Raw genomic sequence first — 27,168 nt, 5'->3', positions numbered from 1 at the left:
AAAAAATCAATTTTAGGAGATAACATAATGAGCTGTTGTGGCCAAAAGATACTCATCTCTTAATAGATAACCTTCTGGTATGAGGCTTTGCATTTAGGTTGGTTTTTTGAGTGGTACCAGATACATTGTTCATCACTAGACATAATTAGCAGTTTTCATATTGGGTCAAACAGTAAGGCATGTGACTTCAAATCACCTTTACAATTCATGAGGTAAAAATAATATATGTAATTAAGACAAATGCAGTTGAGGGAGAAAGGTAATTAGTTACTATAGTGATCCCAGATGGGTATATATGGTAGCTTTCTATCTTAACTAATTATTCTTATTAACAAAGTGCTGTGCTTAATTATTTCCACACTATATTTTGGTATCCGGAGAAATAGCCCCAGTTACCCTGACAAAATTCTTTAAATTATTATTTCCTCTCATGTGTCTTTCATAAGACAGCCTGGGGACATTATTGGGCTTTCCCGTTCATCTAGCTGTTCATTAACTAAGTATACTTTTTTACTTCCTCTTTTTACTTCCCGATGTGTAAGATGTGTGAGAACTCTATTGACATGGTCTTCAAAATCCCATGGTCACTTCCATAGCACACAGTGGAACAGGATTTTGCTGGAGAGCATGTGGTACTGGGAACAGAATCTGGCAGCAGCAGAAGGAAGATGCCAATGGAAATTTACTAAGGAGCTGTTTTTGTAACATCTGGACCAGGAAGAATCCCCAAAATGAGAGCCTCCTTTACAAAGATAGAGAGATGAAAGGACTGAGTAAAAATAGGTTCCATAATACCTTGACATGGTACTCCAAGCAACCCAATACTTCATGGATGTCCTTCTGAATGCCAATTTAGTCACATTGAGTCCCTGCAAATATATGTCCTGATAACTGCACTTGACTAAGTTTCTAGAAACATCTTTTATTTATTATCTATTTTATATGTTGTCCTTGTGAGACTCGTAGTAGGTAGAATTCAGTGAAAGTTGGATTAGATGACTTGTAAAGTCTCTTTAGCTTTAAGTTTCTATGATTCTATAATAGGCAATTTACTTGCCTCCCCATTCTTAGTATGGTACTCTTGCACATTACAGCAGACTGCCTTCCTGCCTTCCCAGGCACTTGAATGGTAGAAGGGAAGACATATTGGAAAGATTGAATTAGTCAAGAGTTTGAACAAAGTGCAAGTTTTTGTCTAGTTCAAGAGGGAGGAGAAAAGCTCTTCTGAAGCCCATTTATGTAATCAGAAGTAGAGACTGTGTTCTGGGATAAGCCATGGAACCAAAAAATGCCCTTAACTGATAATCTGAAGAGATCAGTCCTTTAGGATTTCAAAGTTACATGATTTTGTCCCTGGGGATGATTCCTCCACTTGATCAGATTTCATCCTCTTTTGCCATGTAGACCAATTTTATAAATTTCCATGGTTGCAAAACATGCCCTAACCTGGGTATTTTTATGATAAAATGGGTAAATTTATGATGATGATCATCTCCTAAATTAGCTAGGTTGGTTTTCAGTCTTTTTAAAAAAATTAGATCCCATTAATTCAGTAAAGCACTTTCCTCACAGTGACTCTGTGAGGTAGATAATTAGCACCATTTCCCCTGTTTCACCCCACCCCACCACAGTGTCAAAATAAAGAAACTGATACCTCCAAAGGGGAAGTGATTTGCTTAAGGTCACATAGCTAACTAAAATAGCAGAGGTAGGGTAAGTTCCAAGGTAATCTAACTCCAGACCTAGCATTCTTTTTCCTACATCATGGGACCTCTTCAGGTTACCAAAGTGTAAAATGTCCCAGACAGATAAAACTGGGAACCTTGTTTGTCAGTATGATGCAGTAATGGAGTCTGGCTAGCACACTGCCTTTCAACTCTAATTGGGTCACTTAATATATTGTTTTGGCTTGAGGTTAGAATTCATGGAGTGGAATAACAAAGAAATCTGCAAAGGTAGGAAGTAGCCAGATGGTGGGGGATGCTAAATGAAAGACTGAGGAGGTTGTATTTTGTCCTAAAAATAATAGGGAGCCTCTGAGTTGGTTCTTGAGTTAGGAGAGTCACATGGTCATAGTTGTGCCTTAGAGAGATTTTATTGGCTATTGTGTGAAGAATGGATTGGAGAAGGAATAGGAAGGAATCCTATTGTACTGTAAGAAATTAACATGGTGTAACTGACAGTTTCAGAAAAACCTGGGAAGCCTGGTGTGAACAGAGAGGAAGCAGAACCAGGGGAACAATTTGTACTGCAATAACATTGTCAAACTGGACAATTCTGAAAGACCCAAGACCTCTGATTAATGCAATGCCAACTCTGATTCTAGAGGACCAACAATGAATCATGTTGCTCACTTCCTGACAGAGAGATGTAAACTCAAGATGCAAAATCAGGTAAATTCCTTCATTGTCATTTCCAGAAACGTGCTTCATATTCTACATATCAAGTCTTTTCGTTGTCAGGAGGTGGGTATCATGTTTCATCATGAATCATTTGGAATCATGATGGACTATTTTCCCTATTAGGATTTTTCAAATAACCTTTCAGAGTTGTTCATTTAAAAATGTTATTATAGTATAGGGTTTTCTTTTTCTTTTCTTTTTCTAGTATGAGGGATGGAAGATAGGAGAGAGAAAATTGCTCATTAATTGAAAAATTAATCAAAAACAAGATAAATAAAAGCTATTTCACTTTAAAAAAGAAAAAAATTAATTGGAGGACAGACAGAGTAAAGGCAGGGAGACAAATTAGGAATGAGTTAATTAACAAGCATTTATTAAGAGTTTACTACATGCAAGGCATTGTGCCAAGTGCTAGTGATACAAGAAAAATTAAAGAAACAAAACCAGTGCCTGAATGTAAGGAGTTCTTATCCTGGGAAACCTATATTCTGTATATAGGAAATGGAAGATAATCTTTGAGGGAAGACACTAGCAGCTGAGAACCAAGAAAAGTTTCCTACAATTTCAGTTTGAGTCTTTAAGGGAATGACTTTTAGGGAAAGACAGGGAAACTAAGAGGCCAGGTGAGGAAGAAGAGCACTCCAACAATGAGGGATAATCAGTGGAGTAAGGATTAGAGCAAGGAGACACTAGAGGCAGGGAGAGCAACTAGAAGGCCACTGCAATAATCCCTGAGGTGAATGAGTGGTCATCCCTAGGGGCCTCCACTTCCTCTCCTCTTACTTAATTCTAAACTCTCTGAAACCTGGTTTCTGATCTTATTATTCAATTGAAACTGCTCTCTCCAAAGTCACTGTAGTAGCAGCCTGATGGGCCTGGGTACAATTAGGGACACTATGACTATGGAGAAATGTGGTTAATCAGCTTGCTGGGGTCAGTTAGAGATTACTCTTTCCTTGGAGAAATAAAGTAGTTGATTAACCAGGTTGTAGTTGGTCAAACAGATAATAAAGCAGCCACCCAGAAAGCTGGGCTCCTTGAATTTACAACATGAGTTTAGTTTGGAGCCAGTCATGTTTGCTATGTGATTAGGACCCGGTAATGACAACAATCTCAAGTTAGAAATGTGGAATTTTTATTATTCATATATCCAAATAGTTAAAATCATCATTTTCCAGGCTACTGTAACTTTTCAGCCTTAGGTCACTCCCCCCACCCCCTTCTTCTTCTAATAAAATTGTCATCTTCTCTTTTGTTCAGGGAGTTGAAGTTATACTTCTCTTCCCAGCCATACTTCTAGGGCTGTCTGATTAAACCTCCCCAGGAGTTGAAGTTAAACTTCTCCCAGCGATACACATATGGGCTGTCTGATTAAGGAACATGCCATAAACCTGTACCTCCTCAGGAGTTGAAGTCTAGAATTCTTCTCCTGACCATGTCTCTGTGTGCCAAATAATAAAAACTGACTCTAGAGAGTTGATTATTAATTTTTTCAGGGTGATTACTTATACCTTGGAAATGGCAAATGCTACAAAGCACGGCTTGTTTGGGGGGGGTTGTCTTTAAAAGTATTAATAATTTTGATTATGCCCTGTACATTTTTTTTTTGGTGGGGCAAAGAGGGTTAAGTGACTTGCCCAGGGTCACACAGGTAGTAAGTGTCAAGTGTCTGAGGCTGGATTTGAACTCAGGTCTTCCTGAATCCAGGGTTGGTGCTTTATCTACTGTGCCACCTAGCTGCCCCTGCTCTGTACATTTTTTTTAAAAATTGAGATGGTTGCTAAATATTTACCAATACACCTCAGATTATGTGTCTTAGTGTTATAGCAAAGTTTTTTTTTTTTAATTTTCCCTAGAAAGAATTTATTGGTGTCTTGTTTTCTGTGTTCAGACAAGCTGGGCACTTTTCTTCTATTATTTCTTGCATTATGGTTTCAGGTTTTTTGACTTGTCATGTTCTTCTGAGAAGCCTACAATCCTTAAGTTCTCCTTATATAACCTGTGATCAAGATCAGGAGGTTTTGCTTTAATGGAAATCATGTTTTCTTTTTTTGTTTGTTTGTTTTCTTTTCTTTTTTAGAATTCCTATATTTTTATTGTCAAAATTGGCATATTTTTGAAAGAATTTAAAATCTCTTCCATTATTTATTTATTTGCGAGGCAATGGGGGTTAAGTGATTTGCCCAGGGTCACACAGCTAGTAAATGTCAAGTGTCTGAGGCTGGATTTGAACTCAGGTCTTCCTGAATCCAGGGCTGGTGCTTTATCCACTGAGCCACCTAGCTGCCCCCTCTTCTATTACTATTTAATGAAAAATCTCCAGACCACCATAGATAAGACAATTTAATAGCCACTACTGATTTCCTGTTTGTTATGTATATGCCCAATATTCACTTCTATAGCAGGTGTATGACAAAATCCAGACTGAATTTCCCTCCCCATTTAAATTAAAAACACAACTATTGCAAAGCTACAATAGTTACATACTATAGTGGTACTTAATCACATGCTTTACATAGTTATTCTGAAAATAGAATTGATTTGTACTATTCCCTGATGTAAGGCACTTGTGAGCACCTGCCTGAGAATGTCCACATAAACAGTCATACAGTACATCATTTTAAATAGCAAAGAACAAAGATTTTTCACACAGTTTGACCTAAACTTAAGGGAACAAAGAAGAAAGTTTTCACCACAGCCCACAGCAAAAAAAAAAAAAAAAGCAGGATCTGATTCACAATATAGACTTTTAACCAAATATTACAAAGAAAGAGTTTAAGCCACATGACCCCCTATAAAGCATCATCAATATTTCATATTTAAAAAGCCACATACTATTTGAATATAAAAGCATGGTAAGAGCACTAGACAGGGGCAGAACATCTAGGTTCTCACTTCTGCCATTAACACTTACCCTCGAAGGGTCTCAGTTTCCCCAATAACAAAATTAGGAAGCTGAACTAGCGGACATTTCCAAGGCCTCTTCCAGCTCTCACTTTCCATGATTTAGTATTCTGACCAGGTCAGAACATAATAAAATAATAAAAGTGGCATCGAAGAATGGGGGTGACAACCACAATACGAAGGAATTATGGGTCATCCGGGCAGAGGGTGAGCTAGAAAACCCCAAGCCAGAATCAAAATAGCCTTTTCTTTGAACCTCACCAACGGACATGCTTGCCAGAGAGATGGGTTATGGTGGAGAAAGGGAATGAAAACTGCTGGCTTAATAGATAGGACCGGCAGGGGAAGTGATATTCTATTAGACACAACATTTTATGAGTGTTTCAAGTATGAAAAGCACAAATAGGAAGCTCCTCAAAACAACGTTTTGAGTAACACTTCGCTCCTTCACTCACCACGAGGAAAGCAGAGGCAGGCACCTAGACAGAAAGGCCATTGACTCCCAACTACTTACCTGTGCTCTTCCTCACAAGTAAAAATCAGCCAAGTGACAAATGAGCCAATGAAAACACGATTTTCCATGGCTTGCCCGCAATCCCCAGCGCTGACTGTGTGCATGCCCAATCCTGGGGGTGCCCAGCTGCGGAGGGAGGGCTGCTGGATGCGGCCCGAGGCCAGAACCCAGGCAAATTCCTTACCAAGAAATGCCAGTTGCCAGCACATGGGGAAAGGGCCGTTTTGGGGAAAGAAATGATTTAGGATTCCTTCATCAGCCCAACTGGAAAGTCCCGAAGCCCATGCTCCACGACGGACATCGGGTGAGGAGTCCCATGTCCACACGAAAACTGCTACACATTTGTGTGTTTGTACCTGTGACAATCACGATGCACAGAATGCGCTTTTCAGGCATGAGAAGGACCCTGGAATTTCCTGCCATATGCAGATTTAAGAAAGGAGTGCAAATATACAGGCTGTTAAAAAAAAATACAGAGTACAAGCAACTGCCAAGAGAAATCATTTATTCAAGTGACACTACAGTTTGTCAAAAACCGTAAACAATGGCACACGTTAAATACAGAACTCACATACATAAGGATCTACATTTATTTTCCAACTATCTAGTTCATAAAGTTAATCCTAACGCACAAACGGCTACCAGAAAAGAACGAGAGGAGTAAAATCCTAAAAACGCTTCAGTCGTGAACTGAGGCACCCTTCTTGATGGCATCTTTAGAATTGCTGAACTTAGGAAGAACTTCTAGAGGCTGTCCTCACACGCCATCTTGCTCTAGGGTCCCAAAGGGACTGATGGAAGGCAAAATCCGATCTGTGAATAACTGTGTCATCCACTGATCGCTTGAAATGTCGCCGAAAGTTGGTTCTCCACCTAAGGCGGCGTTATTTCTTCCTCTCACGTCCAAAGAGAAGGCACACGGCTGCTCAGCGTCACACGCCCTTCCACAGTAAGGGCCTCCATACGCTGCCTCGTAGCCCGGATCATATTTTTCTTCCTTAACAGCTATCTGCTTTGCATCCTCTTGGGCGAGCTGCAAATCAAATGAGTATTGCACCTCCTGCACGTCCGAGTTTGGTACCACGCCCTTCAGCTGATCTCTCAAATACCTTAGTTTGATGTAATAGTGCACTTTATCTTGTGCCCGCGGGAACTGAGCACATCTTGCGCTGGATGACGGCATGACAAAGCAGAGGGTTTCTGTGCCTGGGACCTTATGGGGCTGAAGCCCAAATTCCAACTTCTTAACTTTTACTCCAAAGACTTCTTTACTAAAAATTTCATAAATACATTTTCCATTGAAAACCGCTATTCGAGGTTGGTACTTCTGTAATTTCTGCAACAAAATGCGCCCTCCTTCTCGAAACTCTTTACTGGAAAGATCCTTGCTTCCTGGGGTGGTCCTTTCAACCATATTTGTAAAGCCGATCCCATACTTTACTGGCAAAGTATGGTCATCCATATGATTTAACTGGACTTCACTCAGCCCAGACATGAAGAGACACTTCCAAAAATGGTTTCCAGGTCCCGGGTAATGATGCCCTTTGTAAGCTGCCATCAGTCCTGGGTTTATGCCAATAATGACCATGTCCAGGTCGAAGGTCAAAATATCAGGCAGGGTCTTAGTCAGAAGTTCAGCTTCTGAGACCCCATTAAAACGATCCACTTTCCTTTTCGCTTTGAAAGTGTCTGTAATTTTTTCTTGTTTCCCTCTGGATTTTGCTGCCTTGGCTGCTCTGGGGGTTCTAGCGGTTTTTTTTGGCTCTGGCTTTTTTGCCTCCGATGATCTGGTTCTTTTCCTTCCCTTTTCTTCTTGAACAGGTTCACGGTCAAAGACTGGGGCTGGAATTTCTGGCAGAGCTGGTTGCTCATTCGTAAGTTCCATGTTGGGAGCTGCAGACATCACTGCATGGAAACTGGTCAAATCCTTGAATTTGCTCAAAAGAGTATCTCTTTACGTGGATACATCAGCAACAATTTAACCAGAATTCAACAGGCTTGTAGTGAAAGTTGTAGCCTCAAGTCAGAGCAGGGTTCAAACTCTGTCTCTGAAGGAGAGTCCTGGGTGAGTGATTTCACTACCAAGTGCTTCCTTCTTAAATAGTCGCTGAGGAGCCTTTGGTGAAAGGAATTTGCTAACCCACCAATAACAAAATCACAGGCCCCTCCTAATCTCTACCAGTCAATGGCTATCAATTATCTAGGCTTAAAGTCTGCAAAGTGCTTCACACATAAGGTGAGAATTCTTTTCTTAAAGGTGTGAATTCTTTTTCTTTTCTTTTCTTTTTTTTTTTGCAGAAGGTGTGAATTCTTAATACACCTTTAAGCTATCTATACCTTAAACAATCAAAGCTTAAAGCAGCACCAAGGCCTTTAGAACCACCAATATTTGATCACTTACAAGATCCTCACAACACCCAGTAGAATAGGTGCTATTATTATTCCCATTTGGAAAAAAAAAATCCAGAAACTGAATCTGAGAGAGGTAAGTACCTTGAAGGTAATGACTGTTTTAGGTCAATACACATTTTTAAAAGCTTAAATAAAATTTAAAGGCTTGTTGTTTATTCTTGTCTGATTCTTCATGATCCTGATCACTATGATGTCCCTGGAGTTTTCTTGGCTAAGGTACTGCAATGGTTTGCCACTTCCTTCTCCAGTGTACTCAGGCAAACAGAGGTTAAGTGACTTATCCAGGATCACTCTGCTAGTGTCTGAGGCTCCATTTGAACTTGGGTCTTCCTAACTAACTCCAGGCCCACTGAGGCACCTAGCTGCCTCCAATCAAAATTTAAATATTTAAAGGCTTAGTTAAGTTAAATTTAGGTGCTTGGATCAAATTTTAAAAGCTTAAGTTAAACTGATTGTAAAAGTTAAATTTAAGAGGTATAATTAAATTTAAATGCTTAATCTATATTAAATTTAAATTTTATGTTAAATTGAATTTAAAAGCTTAATTAATTTTGAAGCTTAAATTTAATTTTTTCCCAAGTCTATGAGATATTTTATTTTTTCCGTTACATGTAAAGATAGTTCTCAACTTTTGTTTATACATGCTTTACAATTTCAGATTTTTCTCCCTCCCTCCCCCCTCCCCTAGACAGCAGGTAATCTGATATAGGTTATGTCCATATATCTCTATACATATACATATAAATATAGATATATACACACACATATATATATATACACATAATAACATTAATCCTATTTCTGCATTAATCCTGTTACAAGAGAAAGAATCAGAGCAGTGATGCAAAACCTCAAAATAGAAAAAAAAAAACAACAGCACCCAAAACAAAAGAAATAATATGGTTCAATCAGCATCTATACTCCACAGTTCTTTCTTTCTTTTTTTTTTCTTGGATTTGGAGATCCTCTTCTATCATGAGTTCCCTGGAACTCTTCTGTACCATTGCATTGGTGGGAAGAATATAGTCCATCACAGTAGGTCAACACTCAATGTTGATGATACTGTGTACAATGTTCTTCTGGTTCTGCTCATCTCACTCATCATCAGCTCACGTAAGACCCTCCAGGTTTCTCTGAACTCTTCCTGCTCATCATTTCTTACAGCACAATAGTATTCCATTGTATTCACATACCACAACTTGTCCAGCCATTCCCCAATTGATGGGCACCCCCTCAACTTCCAATTCCTTGCTACCACAAAAAGAGCAGCTATAAATATTTTTGTACATGTGGGTCCCTTTCCCCCTTCCATGATTTCTTTGGGCAAAAGACCTAAAAGTGGGATTGCTGGGTCAAAGGGTATGCACAGCTTTATCGCCCTTTGGGCATAATTCCAAATTGCTCTCCAGAATGGTTGGATCAGCTCACAGCTCCACCAACAATGCATTAGTGTTCCAATTTTCCCACAGCCTCTCCAACATTTATTATCTTCCTTTTTTGTCATTTTAGCCAATCTGATAGGTGTCAGGTGGTACCTCAGAGTTGTTTTAATTTGCATCTCACTTTCAATCTTTCCTGGTAAATTTAATTTTTTAAAAAAAGTACCTACTGGGCACTTTGCTAAGAGCTGGAGAAACCATGAAATGCAAACTCCTCCCTGTCCTCAAAGAGCTCAAAGTCTAATGGGAGAGGCAACATGCGCATATTAGACACTTGCTAGACACCCTGGAAATTGCAGATAATTAATCAACAGGGTGATTGGGAAAGGCTTCTTGCACCAGTTTTACTCCATTTCTGCATCCTGCTGTCCCTAACAGAGGTCGACACCTAGTAGGAGCTTTAACAAAAGCTGGCTAATGACCAAAAGGAGAAAAGAGGAGCAAGGGTGGGGATGTAGGGGGTAAGCAGCCAGATTCCCCGGTTTGGGGAGCGGGGAAGGGCCAGGCACCTGATTATAACCTAGGCCTCCAATCATGTTTTCTTTTAGCACTGTTCCTCACAGAGATTATCCTTCACCTGCCTATTTTTATGTTCCTAATAAGTTATTTTCTCTTTTGTTTCTTTGGTGAGGCTTGCAACCATGGATTCCAGTTTTATTTTGCTTTTTAAAAAATTTTGCTCATTATTTTTGCCATGGAAACCATAAATTCTGTTTTCACATTTCTTATTTTCTTTTAAACTGTTAAGAAACATCCTGCTGCAGTCCCATGCTCTCTTGGTTACTCTACAGTTTCCTTTGCCTCATTAGGCCTCGATTCATTTTCCTTCATCTTACAATACTTATTTCTAGATGCCTGCACTCCTTTAGCTGATGATGATCTGAAGGGCATATAAAATTCTGTTTTATATATATATATATATTTTTGCGGGGCAATGGGGGTTAAGTGACTTGCCCAAGGTCACACAGCTAGTAAGTGTCAAGTGTCTGAGGCCGGATTTGAACTGAGGTACTCCTGAATCCAGGGCCAGCGTTTTAACCACTGCGCCATCTAGCTGCCCCTGTTATTAATATTTTATTTGTTGTCTCATTTGCTCATGGCCAAGATCTTTACATGTATTTTCTTCTTCCTGAAATTGTTGATCATTCCAATCTTTTCTCCTAATTTTCCTCTATTGCTTATTTTCTGAATCCTTCCCCTTTAATTGTGGTTTTCCTTGGGGCTATGGGCATACTTGCATGCTGACATTTCAACAGCCTCAGTCTCTATTCTAATTGACTTCTAGGGGGACAAACCTGAGGCCATTTGGGTGCTGGGATCTTTCCCATTTCCACCTTCACAATATTTCTCCCAAGCATCACCTTCTCTCGTCTGATACAAGCACTACCCGGGTGCTGGCTGGCATTGATGTCATGCTTTTGTTGTTCAGTTGTTGTTTTGTCATGTCTGACGCTTGCTGACCCCATTTGGGGTTTTCTTGGAAAAGCAACTGGAGTGGTTTGTCATTTCCTTCTCTAGCTCATTTTACAGATGAGGAATCTGAGGCAAACGGGGTGAAGAGGCTTGCCAGGGTCACACTTTAATATCCTTGCCAGGAAAACCCCAAACGGTGTCATGACTCAATATGTCACAACTCAACAAAAAGAAAATTCTTCATTGCACTTGGAAACAAATTGCTTTGGAAGAGGGAGAGGAAAGCAAATGGAAGAGGGAATAGGCCACAGTAAAGTCTAAGGTTTGAACTTGGGTGACTGAGGAGTTTGGTGTTACTTTGATAAGAAAATGCACAAGACACTGGTTCGCCAGAAGAATTTGCACATGAAACTCAAGGAGAAAACACACACTCACACAAAAGGGGAAGGGAACCCCAAGATGAAATTAATGCAAGCTGAGCTGTAATAACAGAAATTTTATGAGAAAGGAAGTGTTACAATGACAGAGTTTTATAACTAGAGCTAAAGATGAAGAATTTGTTTAGATTAAACTCTGGATCATAGATTTTGAGCTGGAAGGCACCTGTGATCTTTTTGAGGCCAACCCCTTCTTTCTTTTCTTTTCTTTTTTTAAAGTATGAAAGTATTTTATTAGTTTCCAGTTACATGTAGAGATAATTTTCAACATTTGTTTTTATAAGATTCCTAGTTTCAATTTTTTCCCTCCCTCCAGTCCCCCACCTCCCTGAGACAGCAAGTAATCTGATATAGGTTATATATCACATTAAACATATTTCTGCATTAGTCATGTTATAAGAGAAGAATTAGAGCAAAAAGAAATAACCTCAAAGAATAAAAACAGCACCAAAAACAAAAGAAATACTATGGTTCAATCTGGATCTATATTCCATAGTTCTTTTTTTCCGGATTTGGAGAGCCTTTTCCATACTGAGTCCTTTGGAACTATCTTGTACCTTTGTATTGCTGAGAAGAATCAAGTCTATCACAGTTGATCAACACATAATGTTGATGATACTGGGTACAATGTTCTGGTTCTGCTCATCTCACTCATGATCAGTTCATGCAAGTCCTTCCAGGTTTCTCTGAACTCCTCCTGCTCATCATTTCTTGCAGCACAGTAGAATTCCATTACATTCATACACCACAACTTGTTCAACCATTACCCAATTGATGGGCAGCCCCTCAATTTCCAATTCCTTGCCACCACAAAAAGAGCAGCTTTGAATATTTTTGTACATGTGGGTCCTTTCCCCTTTTTTATGATTTCTTTGGGAAAAAGACCCCAAAGTGGTATTGCTGGGTCAAAGGGTACGCATAACTTTATAGCCCTTTGGGCATAATTCCAAATTGCTCTCCAGAATGACTGGATCAATTCACAGCTCCACCAATAAAGCATTAGTGTTACAATTTCTCCACAGCTTCTCCAACATTTATTATTTTCCTTTTTTGTCATATTAGCCAATCTTATAGGTGTCAGGTGGTACCTCAGAGTAGTTTAAATTTGCATTTCTCTAATCAATAGTGATTTAGAGCATTTTTTCATATGGTAATAGATAGCTTTGATTTCTTCATCGGAAAACTGCCTGTTCATATCCTTTGACCATTTCTCAATTGGGGAATGACTAGGGTTCTTATAAATTTGATTTAGTTCCCAATGTATTTTAGAAATGAGGCCTTTATCAGAAGTACTGGCTATAAAAATTATATCCCAGTTTTCTGCCTCCCTTCTAATTTTGGATGCATTGCTTCTGTTTGTACAAAACCTTTTTAATTTAATGTAATCAAAATCATCCATTTTGCTTTTCATGATATTCTCTATCTCTTCTTTGGCCATAAACTGTTGTCCTTTCCAAAGATCTGAAAGGTAAACTATTCCTTCCTCTCCTAATTTACCTATGGTATCACCTCTTATGTCTAAATCATGTACCCATTTGGACCTTATTTTAGTATAAGGTGTAAGATGTTGGTCTATGCCTAGTTTCTGCCATACTATCTTCCAGTTTTCCCAGAAGTTTTTGTCAAATACTGAGTTCCTATCCCAGAATCTGGAGTCTTTGGGTTTATCAAACAGTCCATTACTGAAGTCATTTACTACTGTGTCTTCTGTGCTTAACGTATTCCATTGATCTTCCACTCTATTTCTTAGCCAGTACCAAATAGTTTTGATGACTGCTGCTTTATAGTAAAGCTTCAGATTTGATACAGCTAACCCACCTTCCTGTACATTTTTTCCATTATTTCCCTTGATATTCTTGACCTTTTGTTTTTCCAGATGAGTTTTGTTATTATTTTTTCTAGCTCTATAAAATAATTTTTAGGTAGTCTGATTGGGATGGCACTGAAAAAATAAATTAATTTAGGTAGAATTGTTATTTTTATTATATTAGCTCAGTCTATCCATGAGCAATTGATATTTTTTCCAGTTATTTAGATCTGATTTGATTTGTGTGAAAAGTGTTTTGTAATTGTGTTCATAGAGTTCCTGGGATTGTCTTGGCAAGTAGATTCCCATGTATTTTATATTGTCTACCATTGTTTTAAATGGAGTTTCTATCTCTTGCTGCTGGATTTTTTGGTCATGTATATAAATGTTGAAAATTTATGTGGATTTATTTTATATCCTGTTACTTTGCTAAAGTTGTTAATTGTTTCAAGTAATTTTTGAGTTGATTTTCTAGGATTCACTAAGTATACCATCATATCGTCTGCAAAGAGTGATAGTTTTGTTTCCTCCTTGCCTATTCTTATTCCTTCAATTCCTTTTTCTTCTCTGATTGCTAAAGCTAACATTCCTAATACAATATTAAATAATAGAGGTGATAATGGACATCCCTGTCTCATCCCTGATCTTATTGGGAAGGCCTCTAAGTTATCTCCATTACATAAAATGCTTGCTGATGGTTTTAGGTTGATACTGCTTATTATTTTAAGGAAAGCTCCACCTATTCCTAAACTATCTAGTGTTTTTATTAGGAATGGGTGCTGTATTTTGTCAAAAGCTTTTCCTGCATATATTGAGATAATCATATGATTTTATTTAGTTTTCTTATTGATGTGGTTGATTATGTTAATAGTTTTCCTAATGTTGAACCAGCCCTGCATTCCTGGTATAAATCCCACCTGGTCATAGTGTATTATCCTGGTGATCAATTGCTGTAGTCCTTGCTAATATCTTATTTAAGATTTTTGCAACTATATTCATTAGGGAAATTGGTCTATAATTTTCTTTCTCTGTTTTTTCTCTGCCTGGTTTTGGTATCAACACAATATTTGTGTCATAAAAGGAACTTGGTAGAACTCCTTCCTCACCTATTTTTTCCAAATAATTTGTATAACATTGGAATTAATTTTTCTTTAAATGTTTGGTAGAATTCACTTGAAAACCCATCTGGCCCTGGAGATTTTTTCTTAGGGAGTTCATTAATGGCATGTTCAATTTCTTTTTATTATATGGGCTTATTTAAGGATTTTATTTCCTCTTCAGTTAACCGGGGCAGTTTGTATTTTTGTAAATATTTATCCATTTCATTTAGATTGTCAAATTTATTGGCATACAGTTGGGAAAAATAGTTCCTGATTATTGTTTTAATTTCTACTTCATTGGTGGTGATATCACCCCGTTCACTTTTGATACTGGTAATTTGGTTTTCTTCTTTCTTTTTTTTAAATCAAAGTAACCAATGGTTTATCTATTTCATTGTTGTTTTTTTTTTAATAAAACCAGCTCTTAGTTTTATTGATTAATTCTATAGTTTTCTTGCTTTCAATTTTATTAATTTCTCCTTTAATTTTCAGGATTTCTAATTCAGTATTTAATTGGGGAGTTTTAATTTGTTCTTTTTCTAGCTTTTTAAGTTGCATGCCCAATTCATTTATCTCCTCTTTCTCTTTTTTTATTCATGTAAGCAGTTAGAGATGTAAGATTTCCCCTAAGCACTGTTTTGTCTGCATCCCATAGATTTTGGTATGTTTTCTCATTATTGTCATCCTCTTGGATAAAGTTATTGATTGTTTCTATGATTTGGTGTTTGACCCACTCATTCTTTAGAATGAAATTATTTGGTTTCCAATTAATTTTCAGTCTACCTTTCCATAGCTCTTTATTACATGTAATTTTTATTGCATCATGATCTGAAAAGGATGCATTTACTATTTCTGCCTTTCTACATTTAACTATGAGGTTTTTGTGCCCTAATACATGGTCAATTTTTGAATATGTGCCTTGTACTGCTGAGAAAAAGGTATATTCCTTTCTATCCCCATTCAGTTTTCTCCAGACATCTATCACATCTAACTTTTCTAACATTCTATTCACCTCTTTAACTTCTTTCTTATTTCTTTTTCAGCTAGATTTATCTAATTCTGAGAGGAGAAGATTCATATCCCCCACTAGTATAGTTTTGCTGTCTATTTCCTCTTGTAACTCATTTAATTTCTCCTCTAAGAATTTGGATGCTATACCACTTGGCGCATACATGTTTAGTATTGATATTTCTTCATTTTCTATAGTACCTTTTAGCAAGATGTAATTTCCTTCCTTATCTCTTTTAAGTAGATCTATTTTTTGCCTTTGCTTTGTCTGAAATAAGGATTGCAACCCCTCCTTTTTTTTTTTTTTTACTTCAGCTGAAGCATAATATATTCTGCTCCAACCTTTTACCTTTACTCTGTATGTATCTCCCTGCTTCAAATGTGTTTCTTGTAAACAACATATTGTAGGATTCTGGTTTTTAATCCACTCTGCTATTCGCTTCTGTTTTATGGCAGATTTCATCCCATTTACATTCACAGTTATTATTACTAGCTGTCTATTTCCCTCCATTCTATTTATCCCCCTTGTACTTTACCCCCCATCTTTCACCTTACTCCTCCTCACTTTTTACCTCTGCCTCCCCCAATGTGCCCTCCCTTTTCTTTACCCTTTTCTCTGATGCTTCTGCCCTCCCTTCTATTAGTTCCCCTTTCCCCCTTTCCCTTTTACTTCCCTCAGGAATATGCTCAGTTTCTTTATCCAAATGAACATATGATATTCCCTCTTTGAATCAAATCTAGTGAGAGTAAGGTTGAAGCAATGTTCCCTCCTCTCTTATTTCCCTCTATTATAATAGCATTTTTGCACCTCTTCATATTCACCCCATTCCATCTCCCCTTTCCTCTTCTACCCATAAACTACTTTTTAAGCACTTAATTTTCTTTATATTATCACATCAAAGATAATTTATATTTTCTACCCTCTGTCTGCCCAAATATATCTACATTTGTATCTATATCTATATATCTCTATATATCTCTATACACACACACACACACATACACACACAGAGTAGTCAAGAGTTATAGATATTATTTTCCCATGTAGGAATGTAAATAGTTCAACCTTATTGAATAACTTCCCCCCCTTTTTACCTTTTTAAACATCTCTTGAGTCTTGTATGTTAAGATCAAATTTTCTATTCAGTTCTGGTCTTTTCATCAGGAAACCTTGAAAATCCCCTATTTAAGTGAATGTCCATCTTTTCCCCTGAAAGAGAATGATCAGTTTTGCTGGGTAATAGATTCTTGGCTACAATCCAAGCTCCTTTGCCTTCCAGAATATCATATTCCATGCTTTGTGATCCTTCAATGTTGAAGCTGCCAGGTGCTGAGCAATCCTGACTGTGGCTCCATGATATTTAAATTGCTTACTTCTGGCTGCTTGGAGTATTTTCTCCTTCACCTGGTAATTTTGGAATTTGGGTACAATATTCCTTGGAGTTTTCCTTTTGGGGTCTCTTTCAGGAGGTGATCAGTGGATTCTTTCAATGATGATTTTATCCTCTGATTCTAGATCAGGGCAGTTCTCCTTAATATTTTCCTGGAATATGGTGTCTAGACTCTTTTTCTGATCATGGCTTTCAGGAAGTCCAGTGATTCTTAAGTTGTCTCTCCTGGATCTGTTTTCCAGGTCAGTTGTCTTTCTAATGAGGTATTTTCACATTTTCTTCTATTTTTTCATTCTTTTGATTTTGTTTGACCGATTCCTGGTGTCTCATGGAATCCTTAGCTTCCAACTGTCCAATTCAAATTTTTAAGGCATTGTTTTCTTCAGTCAGATTATGCACCTCCTTTTTCATTTGGCCAAATGAATTTTTTAAGGAATTTTCTTCAGTCAATCTTTGTGCTTCATTTTCCAGACTGCTGATTCTTTGTGCTTCCTTTTCTAAGCTGCTGTTTTTTTGTTCTTCCTTTTCCAAGCTGCTGATTCATTTTTCATCATTTTCTTGCATTGCTTTCGTTTTTTCTTCTACTTCTCTCAAATGATTTTTAAAATCCTTTTTGAGCTCTTCCAAGAAGGCTTTTTGTTTTTGAGACCAATTCATCTTCCCTCTTGAGGCTTCACATGTAGGCAATTTGAGAATATTGTCCTCATCTGAGTTTGTGTTTGTCTCTTCCCTGTTGATACAGAAGCTCTCAATGGTGAGAGCTCTTTTTTGTTTCTTGATCATATTGCAACTTATTATTATATTATTATTTTTTAAGGTTGAGGTCCAGTCCTTGGGCACCAGGGTCACTGTTTCAGGCCTCTTGTGTTGGGAGATAGGGGCTGTTTCTCTGGCTTTCTGCTCTGAGGCCTCTGTGGCTTGCAGATTTCTCCCTGCCTCCTGTGTCCATGCACTGGGATAGACAGCCCTGGTCGAACCTGTCCTGTGGGTGGCCCCTAACTGGTAGCCTGCCCTCTCAGCTGGTGCTGGTGGATCTCACCACTGGCCCACTGTACCACTACCCTGCTGAACCAGGATCAAGAGGCCTCAGTTGCTTCCTGCTGACTTTCCCCGACCCCCTCCATGCTGCACCAACCTCAGTGCTGCTCCCCTGCCCGAGTGAGACTGACTTTTCTTGAAATCTTTTAAATTATCTCTGTTTGGAAGATTGTGATCTTCTTTTTTTTTTTTTTTTGTAGGTTCTGTAGCTTCAGAATCTGTTTAGAGGCTTTATTTAATGATGTTTTTAAGGGAAATTTGGGAGAGCTCTCGCAGCTTACTGGTTTCTTTCCACCATCTTAGCTCCCCCCCCCATCAAAAAGAGGACAACCCCTTCTTTTAATAGATGAGAAAACTGAGGTCCAAAGAGGTTAAGTTATTTATCATGAACAGACAGCTAGTAAGTATCTGAGGAGAGGTGCAAAGGCAGGGCTTCCTGATTCCAAGTCCAGTGTTCTATGTACTAAATCATGAGACTTTCTTGTACGAGGAGAGGCTACTCTGATTTGAGATGACAGATAGCAATTCTTTATCTAGAAACAGCCACAGAGTGAAACTGTGGCATTTGAAAGTTCAAGAGACATAGTTTCTGGGTAACTTCATCATTTTATTAATAAGACCAGTATGTTTATTAATAAAAGTATGGTCATTTGGCTGTCTCTCTTAGACCAAAGACCCCTCATGGTAGTGGGCTCACAGCTTGAGGCTGGGGACTTTGCATAGCCATGTCTCACTTAAATCCAATTCATGTTCAAGCCAAAACATCACCTTCCTGATGTTACTGGTCCTCTAAGAACAAAGGGCAAGCAAGTACCTGCCCCACTGGGGACCCAACTGGCCAGTTACAGTTGGACAGTGTTGCTTCTTCCTACCTGCCTTCCTGCCTTCCCTTTCCCTTCTTACTTCCCTCCACCCTCTCTGTACACATGGGGAATCATACCTTTACATGTGGGTGCTCTGTCTAAAGGAATATAAAGGAATATACATTTTGATCCTTGAAGCCTGGCAAGATATATTGGCATTTGGGGGGTAAGATTTTGATTTGATTTGATTTTTCTTCTCTTCCCTACTTATTTATTATATAATTTAAAAGAACTGGGACAATTAACTCTTTTGTCCCATCTAGTATCATTTATGATTCCTTGAAATCTAGCTCTGGAAACCAGGCTTTGACAAAACCCTTTGGGATTCAAATGGAGCTAATTGACCATGACAAACCCAAATCACTCTCTCAGTGATTGGTCAATAATAGGTCCTAGCATAAGCCTCTCTTGGTCTTTGTTTGGGTTTTGATGGCTCAGGGTGAATGTAAATAGCAATTGTTTTTGTTCTGCACAGAAATCCTGAGGGTCTTCCCTTCTCTTATTTTTTTTTTTGAGGGGAGGGGAATAGGCAAACCAAACCATTTTTTGCTTCATTTCTTACCTACCCTTAAATCACTGAATGGGTGTTGCCTCAGATAAACTGAGACCTGGGAAAGACCTTACTTAAAAAGGTCAGGGTCGGGGCGGCTGGGTGGCACAGTGGATAAAGCACCGGCCCTGGATTCAGGAGTTCCTGAGTTCAAATCTGGCCTCAGACACTTGACACTTACTGGCTGTGTGACCCTGGGCAAGTCACTTAACCCCATTGCCCCATAAAAAAAATAAAAAAAATAAAAAAAGAAAGAAAAAGGTCAGGGTCTCCCACTGCATGGGAGCCAACTCCAGTTATCCTGATCTATATCTTGCCACTAGACTCAGATGACTCTGGAGAGGAGAATGAAGTTGGTGACTTTGCACAGCTCTGCCTCACAAGTCCAATTCACTTGCAAGTCAAGACATCACTTCCCAGATGCCATTGGTCCTTTTTGAGAATGAAGGACAAACAACAAGCAGAATAGTGTGGATGACCACTCATCAGGTATGTTATAGTAGAGTCTTTTTTGTATGTGGATTGGACTAGATGGATGCCTTAATGTGTTCCAACTCTCAGATTTTGTGATTTTGAGTTCACCATGGAGCCTCCTGCCCTTGCAATTTGGCCTTCTGGGCAGGTTGAGGCATGAGTAGAGACAGCCCCATGAAGATGACAGGGAATGATTCTTGTGTTGGCTACATGTAGGCAGAAAAAAAATCCCCACTAATATTTCAGCTTACAAATCCATCTTGTGCCCCAGCAACCAAGTCAGCTCCCTCACCTCTCAAAGGAGGTAATATGAAGTGTTCTGTGATTGCTTATCTTTTTTTATTGTTGTTGTTCAGGTATCATCACTGAAGGGAACTCTTGTTGAGAAAACTCCCATAACAGATGGAGCCTAGCAATGGCTTCTTATAGCCTTAGGAAACTATCTGAGTCCTTGAGAGGTTAAATGACTTGCCCAAGTTTACATAGTCAATCTGTTGTCAGAGATAGGACTTGAACCCATATCTGGGCACATCCTGGTTACTTCACCCTAATTCCCCTTCTGATTAAAGTGAATTCATGTAAAATTTGTTTCCTGACGCAGTAATTAGTCAGGAAAGTGATCAGAAGTTCTCAGTTTATATTTAGAAGGGACCTTTCACCTCCCACATTTTACTAAATGAGAAAACTGAAGCCCAGAGAGATAATTTATATGTGCAGTAAGTATTTAAACTAGATTCAAACTCAGGTCTTCCTTCCTCAGAGTCCAGCAATCAGTGCACTACACCTCCCTGCCTTTCTTAATGGCAGTGTTAAGTCATCATCACAATAAAACTAGTCACTGACATGGGAGGCTGAATGAAATAATCTCAGAGTCATGAATTTTTGTTGTTCAGTCATATCCAACTTTTCATGACCCCATTTGGATTTTTCTTAGCAAAGACACTAGAGTGTTTGCCATTTTCTTCTCTAGCTAATTTTACAGATGAAGAAACCTAGGCAAATGGGGTTAAGTGACTTGCCCAGGATCATACAGCTAGTAAGTGTCTGAGGTTGGATTTGAATTCAGGAAGATGAGTCTTCCTGACTCCAGGCCTAGTGCTCTATGCACTTCACCACCTAGCTTCCCCCATAGCTGTTTGGCACATTGTGGGTACTTAATAAATGCTTATTCTCCTTTCCTTTCCCCATCCCCTCATGGTCTTGTTTATCAATTTGTCATCTGCCTGTTCTCAAGCCTCCCCTCATCCTAACATCTCCCCTGCCCCTGCCCTGACATGATTTGTCTTTTAAAAGTTTATTTGAAGATATTATTATTATTATTATTTGCCTTTGGTAGGTTTTGTGAATCTTTCAGTACTTATGTTTTGTGAGATTTTCCCCAGGTGTGAAAAATGGGATTTATGGCTCTGGTTTTAATGAACCTAAACAGATCTTTGTTAAATACTTTGTGTATAAAATGCCCTGTGCTAGCCCATAAGAATACAAAGGTAGAAAAATCATGGTATGTGCAGGAGACTGAGGGCTCTACCAGGGGACTAGAAGCCCCAAAGTCAACCCTACCCCAAGATAGTCATTAGAGATGGATGCATTCCCATATTTCTCCCATACATCTCCACCTGTCTGTCCTTGCTTTGTCTCCTATTCAATATGGCTAAATAGAGTTCAACCCCCTCCCCCAGCTCTTCCTCCTGACTACCCTATTTCTGTTCATTATAAACCAGCTCTTCCATTAAACCATGCTTGAAGCTATGGGGAGGGTCATCAATGACTTTTATCTTTCCCACCTTCATTATGAGCAATGGTAAAGAAAGGAATGGCCCAGTTGAGACGAATATTCTCCAAAGTGAGTGATCCTGAAGGGTAATTGTCAGGCACATTACTAGGACAGCAAGGTGCCACAAGAACACAGTCACTCTGAAATGTAATCCATGTAAGACAAGCATTAAAGGGGTACTTTTAGTGTGTTGTGAAAGTGTGTTGAGGAAGAAGGGAAATACTGTGATGACAAGAACATATAGAAATCTCCAATAGGATCATTGGACCTTAGAGGGTTTAGCCCTTTCATATTTATAGATGAGGAAACAAAGACTGAGGGACATGAGATGACTTTTTTATAGGTGCTTGAGCCAGCTTGAACCAGTTCTGGAGAACTGATTGTTAAATTTTCAGCATGAGCACTATTTGTACCTTGGAAATTGGAAAAAAAGACTTGATTCATTGATTTGTTGATTATCTAGACTTAAGAAAGTGATGAATAAAATATTAATAATGCAGATTAAACTTAAAGGTGTGTCCTATGTTCACTTTTTCCATCCTAGAAAGCCAGTTGTTAAATATTTTCAAGCATACTGCTGCATAGAGAGTAGGTAGAAGTGCCAGGACTTGAACTCAGAATTTCTGGGATGGAAAAAAATCTAGTGCTCTCTCCCTTGAATCAAGACATCTCTCAGTATAGGAACACAGTCAATAACTACACATAATATTTAGGACTGGAATGATTTTAATGATCATTTAATCCATCTAGTTCATTTTAGAGATGAGGAAACTAGGACATAGCCTGTAAAGAATATTGGAAAAAGAGAAAGGGATGAACAGAACTTCTTAATATATTTCCAGTGCTTTTTAGGTGCTTTTACTATAGGTGCAGGATCCTGGGTTTTGGTTTTGGTTGTTTATAATAGCAATATTCCTTGAATGGAGAAGGATGCTTTGCGAGATTACCAAACCTTGTTAAAGATAGTTATTAAACATATTGAAATGCTCTGCTTTATCTTTGCATTTACTAAACAAGCTTTTGTTTTGTAATTTGGTTTCCTGGGTGGATGTGCTAGGTCAGAAAGGAAAGGCCTAGTGTAGGTGACTAAGCTTCCTTTCATAATGAAAACCCAAATGAGTCAGTCAGATGGCTTTAATTTTGCCTATGCTCAGGGTGCAGTTTTGAACTTAAGGAAAGAACTGCCTTATGGACCTTTATAAAAGAAAAAGTTGGGTGTGAGTCAACTTGTCACTGAGGGGTCAGAAGAGCTTTATGTTTTCATAAACTTCAGCAACATCTTCTTGACTTATCTCTGCAGACTTGGCCTTCTCTGAATCTCTAGGTCGATGTTTCTTCTTTACCTCAGCATAGATAACTGAGGAGTCCTGGAAGGGAAAAGACTGGAGTGAGGAAGTGAGGGAGGGAGAGAAGGGGCAAGGGAGAGAAAAGCCAGGGAATACAACTCACCTTGTCCTCTGGAGGGTTCTCTGTGTGGTTTGCTGTGGAAGAAAGGGAAATTTTGAGTTGTAGGTAATGACCTTCCCACTTAGAGCCCATGGTTTGCTCTTTAGCTGAGGTCTTCCCTTTGGTCACTCTTGTCTCTTTCTCTACAGCACTGTTCCTCTCTCCCATGCTGGTCTATTGGACTCACCTTTATGCTCTTTCCATCCCTTAACTCTGCCTTTTGCTAAGTTTCTCAAGAGTCCCATTGATCTGTAGTCTTCCCCAATGTCAGAATGACATAGATGCTTACAGGTTGCAGTTTCTAGTTTCTGTGATCACAGCAATTTCCTGACAAAAGCCACCTCTGATTATTCCTTGAAGGCAGGGACTGTCTTTGCTTCTGGATTTGAATACTGAGAACTTAGTGCAGTGCTTGGCAAATAGGAAATGTTTAACAAATGCTTGTTCATTCATTTTTATTCTTCCATTCATTTCTCTGAGACAACTCTCAGTCTTCTGCCACCTGTCCTTCCTTTCCCAGTGTCCTGCAGGGGAATCTGCAGTGAGAAGGAGGGGCCAAGCGTGATTCCTTTCACTATACACATGAACATTTGAATTATAAGAAGAGAGAAGATGGGCCCTAAGTCAGACAAAAACTTCTTACAGAGACAGATGGGGAAAAGGAGTCAGAGATGTCTCAATGTTTCCCTTTTCCCAGGGGCATCTGGGGTAGTTAAGTTCACCTTCCCATCCCTACTCCAGTACTCCAAGTCTCTAGCAATTGGGGCCTAGAATGCTTTCAGTTCACTGAGGATACAGTGATGACTAAGCCCTAGATTGTACTCTTTTATTGGGTAGACCATGTGTAGTGGAAGCAGGAGAATAAAATATAAACAAGGAAGCATGTAAATGCTCTGGAGAGAGCTGCCTCATGTGGACTGGGCAGAGAAAAGTCTATGGGGGTTTCCCTGAAAGCCTGCGAATGTTTAGGAAAGACATCCCAGAGGGAGGGCCAGAGAAGCCTGAGTCACTCAAAACAACAGGATCCCACTCACTCCTTGATCCTTTCCCCAGATTCTTCTTCCTTCTCCTTACCTGCCCCCGTGCAACAACTGAGGCCCTATCTCCCAATTGGGGAATCCTTTCCCAGAGCCACTATTTTGGGAAAGGCCCCATGTCTTCCTTCTTTCCTTCCTTCCCTCCCTCCCTCCCTCCCTCCTTCCTTCCTTCCTTCCTTCCTTCCTTCCTTCCTTCCTTCCTTCCTTCCTTCCTTCCTTCCTTCCTTCCTTCCTTCCTTCCTTCCTTCCTTCCTTCCTTCCCTTGCCTTCCCCTCCCTCCCTCCTTCTTTCCTTGCTTCAACATTTATTCTCTCTCTCCCTCTCTCTCTCTCTCTCTCTCTCTCTCTCTCTCTCTCTCTCTCTCTCTCTCTCTTTCCCCACTTAAGAAGCTAGGTCATACACTGGGCCTTGAGTCAAGTATATCTGAGTTCAAATTCAGCATCAGACACTTACTAGCTATATTACTCTAGACAAGTCATGTAACCTCTGCCTGCCTCAGTTTCCTCAACTATAAAATGGACATCATACCAGCACCTCCTTTACAGGTTGAGAAGGATCAAATGACATAATACCCATAAAATAATTAGTATCGTCCCTGGCACAGAGCAGGTGCTTAATAAATTCTTGTTCTTTTCTCCTATCTATTCACCATCAAAAGTGATTGTCAATCTAGAAATTAACCCTCACATGAAAAAAAGAATTAAATCCCAGGAATATGCTTTTGCAAATGTCTGTTCACCCGTCACTGATATAATCCCCCCACTTCTCTCTCTCTCTCTCTCTCTCTCTCTCTCTCACACACACACACACACACACAGAAGACAGAGAGTTAAAAGAAACCTGAAATATCACCTAGTCTTGCCCTCTCTTTTTAAAGATGATGCACAGAGATGGACAATGACCTGCCTATGGTGACATAGGTAGTAAGTAAGAGAATCCTCTGGCTACAAATCCAACAATCTTACTAAGTTTTAGATTTCTCCAAGAATGAACAATATGTCCCTTTAATGCACTTATCCTATGAGAGTTTATATTATAGTGATTTGCATATGCATCTTATTAACTTATTAGATTGAAAGCTCCATGAGGATAGGGACTGCATCTTATCTAATTTTTCTCTTTCCTCTGGGATCAATATAGTAAAGCACTGAATAAATGTTTGCTTAATTACATTATAATGGATTGAATTGAACTAAGTGAGAGGCAAAACCTTAGTCCTAATTCTTTTTGTCCCTATACCTTCTCCCTTGTTAATTGAAACACTTTCATGACTTTATTTAATCATTTTTTAGACTCTTTGTGGCCTTGTTTGAGGTTTTCTTGGCAAAGATAGTAGTGTGGTCAGCTATTTCCTTCTCCAGTTTATTTTACAAATAAGGAGACTGAGGCAAATAGGGTTAAGTGACTTGCCCAGGTTAACATAGCTAGCAAGTGTCTGAGGTCAGAGTTGAACTCAGGAGGATGAGTCTTCCTGACTCTAGGTCTGGAACTCTATCCACTGTGCCACCTAATTATTATTAGCTATTATTATACTGGACATGGTATTTTTTTCTTTGTCTGAAAACATTTCCTTTCCTATATCTATATATCTAGTCTGCATTGAAATCTCACACATCATTCTAGGCCCATCTCAAATATCACCTACATCATGAAGCCTTTCAGGAGCCTCTCTAACTGAATGTGATCATTTCCTTCTCTATAACACTTTCTTTTTTTTTTTGCAGGGCAATGAGGGTTAAGTGACTTGCCCAGGGTCACACAGCTAGTTAAGTGTCAAGTGTCTGAGGCTGGATTTGAACTCAGGTCCTCCTGAATCCAAGGCCAGTGCTTTATCCACTGCACCACCTAGCTGCCCCTATAACACTTTTTAATTCTCTTACAGCACTTCTAATCTGGTTTGTATTATAGTTAGTAATATTCTTGCCTTACCTCCTTACTGGATTTTGTGATTTGGGGAGGGCAGGATCGATGTTGAATTCTTTTTGCAACCTTCTGCACCATCAAGCACAGATCTTATAAACAGGAGTCACTTGATAAACATGATGGGTTAAAGCACTGAGTGAATCTTACCTTCCTTTCCATGTTCTTTGTAAAAGGCCTCAGAATAAACCACATCTCCAACTACAGGATTTACTGAAAGAGAAGACAAAGTTTTCCAAAAGATATTGGCCAAATGTTAACACCATAGACTGGAAAGGTTTCAGAGGTCATCTAATCCAAGCTCCTTCCCAATGCATGAATCCTTTCTACAACCATCCCACTTAGGTGATCATCAAGCCTTTTTTGGAATACCTCTAGTGTTGGGGAACTTACTATTTGTAGTGAAGCATATTTCATTTTTAGACTCTGATATTCACTGTTATAGAGCAATACCCTAAGATCCAGTAAGATATATTTAAAATACAATCACTTCCTGTTAACTCATCTTTACTTGATTTTCCCTGCTGGGTACTCCAGGGCTCAGAATAGACTACGTCTTTAAGGATTCACTGCAAGAGAAGAAAAAATTGACCAAGGGGTCTTGGGTGAGAGCTTGGACTACTAGCTCTTCATAACCATCTTCCTTAGAATACTCCTTACTTGATGATGAGATAAGCAAGTCAGCCAGACTGCAGCTGTAAACCATCCTGAGGGAGAGATGGGAAGTGGTATGTGCCAAGCAAGTCAAACCACTGCCCTGTCTCAATCATTATCCAGAGAAACACAAGCTAAGACCCTGAATCCAAGACTCTTGGGAAAAAGAATATCTCACTGACCCTGTTTCCAATCTGGACCCCACAGCTAATATTGATGGGAACAATCATGATGGAGGATTTGAACTGAATAATGTGTAGGATCCATTTTTTTTTCTCCAAATACTGACATCAATTGCTGACCAACTGCCATTGATGGTCAGGTCAGGTAAACCCAAGAGTCCTGGGACATATAGGACAGCACTCCCAGACTTTCCTTTCTACTTCCAACCTCATTCCCAGAGTTACCATCCTAGGAAGTAATTCTAAGGGACAAGGTGAACCTGTCTCAAGTAAGGCATGGCTGCAGGATGCAGTGGCAGTGGCCAGCATACTCTAAGGTGAGAGAGACTCGCAGGGCAGGAGAGAAAGTTTAAAACGCTGTCAGGTAGTATTCCTTGCTTGTTTCTACATTTAATTCTAAGTT

General features: G+C 39.1%; 2 protein-coding genes across 7 annotated transcripts in view; both read right to left on the bottom strand.

Moving 5' to 3' along the window:
• Positions 1 to 6,577: 6,577 nt before the first annotated feature.
• On the bottom strand, positions 6,578 to 7,738 carry LOC122754744 (G/T mismatch-specific thymine DNA glycosylase-like). The gene has a single exon (XM_044003212.1). The coding sequence runs from the start codon at positions 7,721 to 7,723 to the stop codon at positions 6,578 to 6,580; it is 1,146 nt and encodes a 381-aa protein (XP_043859147.1). The 5' UTR covers positions 7,724 to 7,738.
• Positions 7,739 to 22,280: 14,542 nt separating this feature from the next.
• Positions 22,281 to 27,168, bottom strand: part of LOC122755791 (Fc receptor-like protein 2) — a 40,416-nt gene continuing 35,528 nt past the window's right edge. For 4 of the 6 annotated variants that reach the window (XM_044004625.1, XM_044004624.1, XM_044004626.1 and 1 more), the window contains 3 exons: positions 26,080 to 26,142; positions 22,976 to 23,007; positions 22,281 to 22,893 (listed from right to left, as the gene is read on the bottom strand). In XM_044004625.1, the coding sequence (XP_043860560.1) occupies positions 22,768 to 22,893; positions 22,976 to 23,007; positions 26,080 to 26,142 (221 nt within the window). In that variant the 3' untranslated portion in view covers positions 22,281 to 22,767. Of the gene's footprint in view, positions 22,894 to 22,974; positions 23,008 to 26,079; positions 26,143 to 27,168 lie in introns of those variants that run through there. The other 2 variants (XR_006356406.1, XR_006356407.1) reach the window with 2 other exon arrangements.

Source organism: Dromiciops gliroides, chromosome 4 (assembly GCF_019393635.1).
Source record: "Dromiciops gliroides isolate mDroGli1 chromosome 4, mDroGli1.pri, whole genome shotgun sequence".
Classification (NCBI taxonomy): domain Eukaryota; kingdom Metazoa; phylum Chordata; class Mammalia; order Microbiotheria; family Microbiotheriidae; genus Dromiciops; species Dromiciops gliroides.
This window is presented reverse-complemented; position numbering and strand designations above follow the sequence as displayed.

Excerpts from the sequence above, each read along its gene's own strand:
- LOC122754744 (XM_044003212.1), bottom strand. The coding sequence starts at position 7,723 with ATGTCTGCAGCTCCCAACATGGAACTTACGAATGAGCAACCAGCTCTG.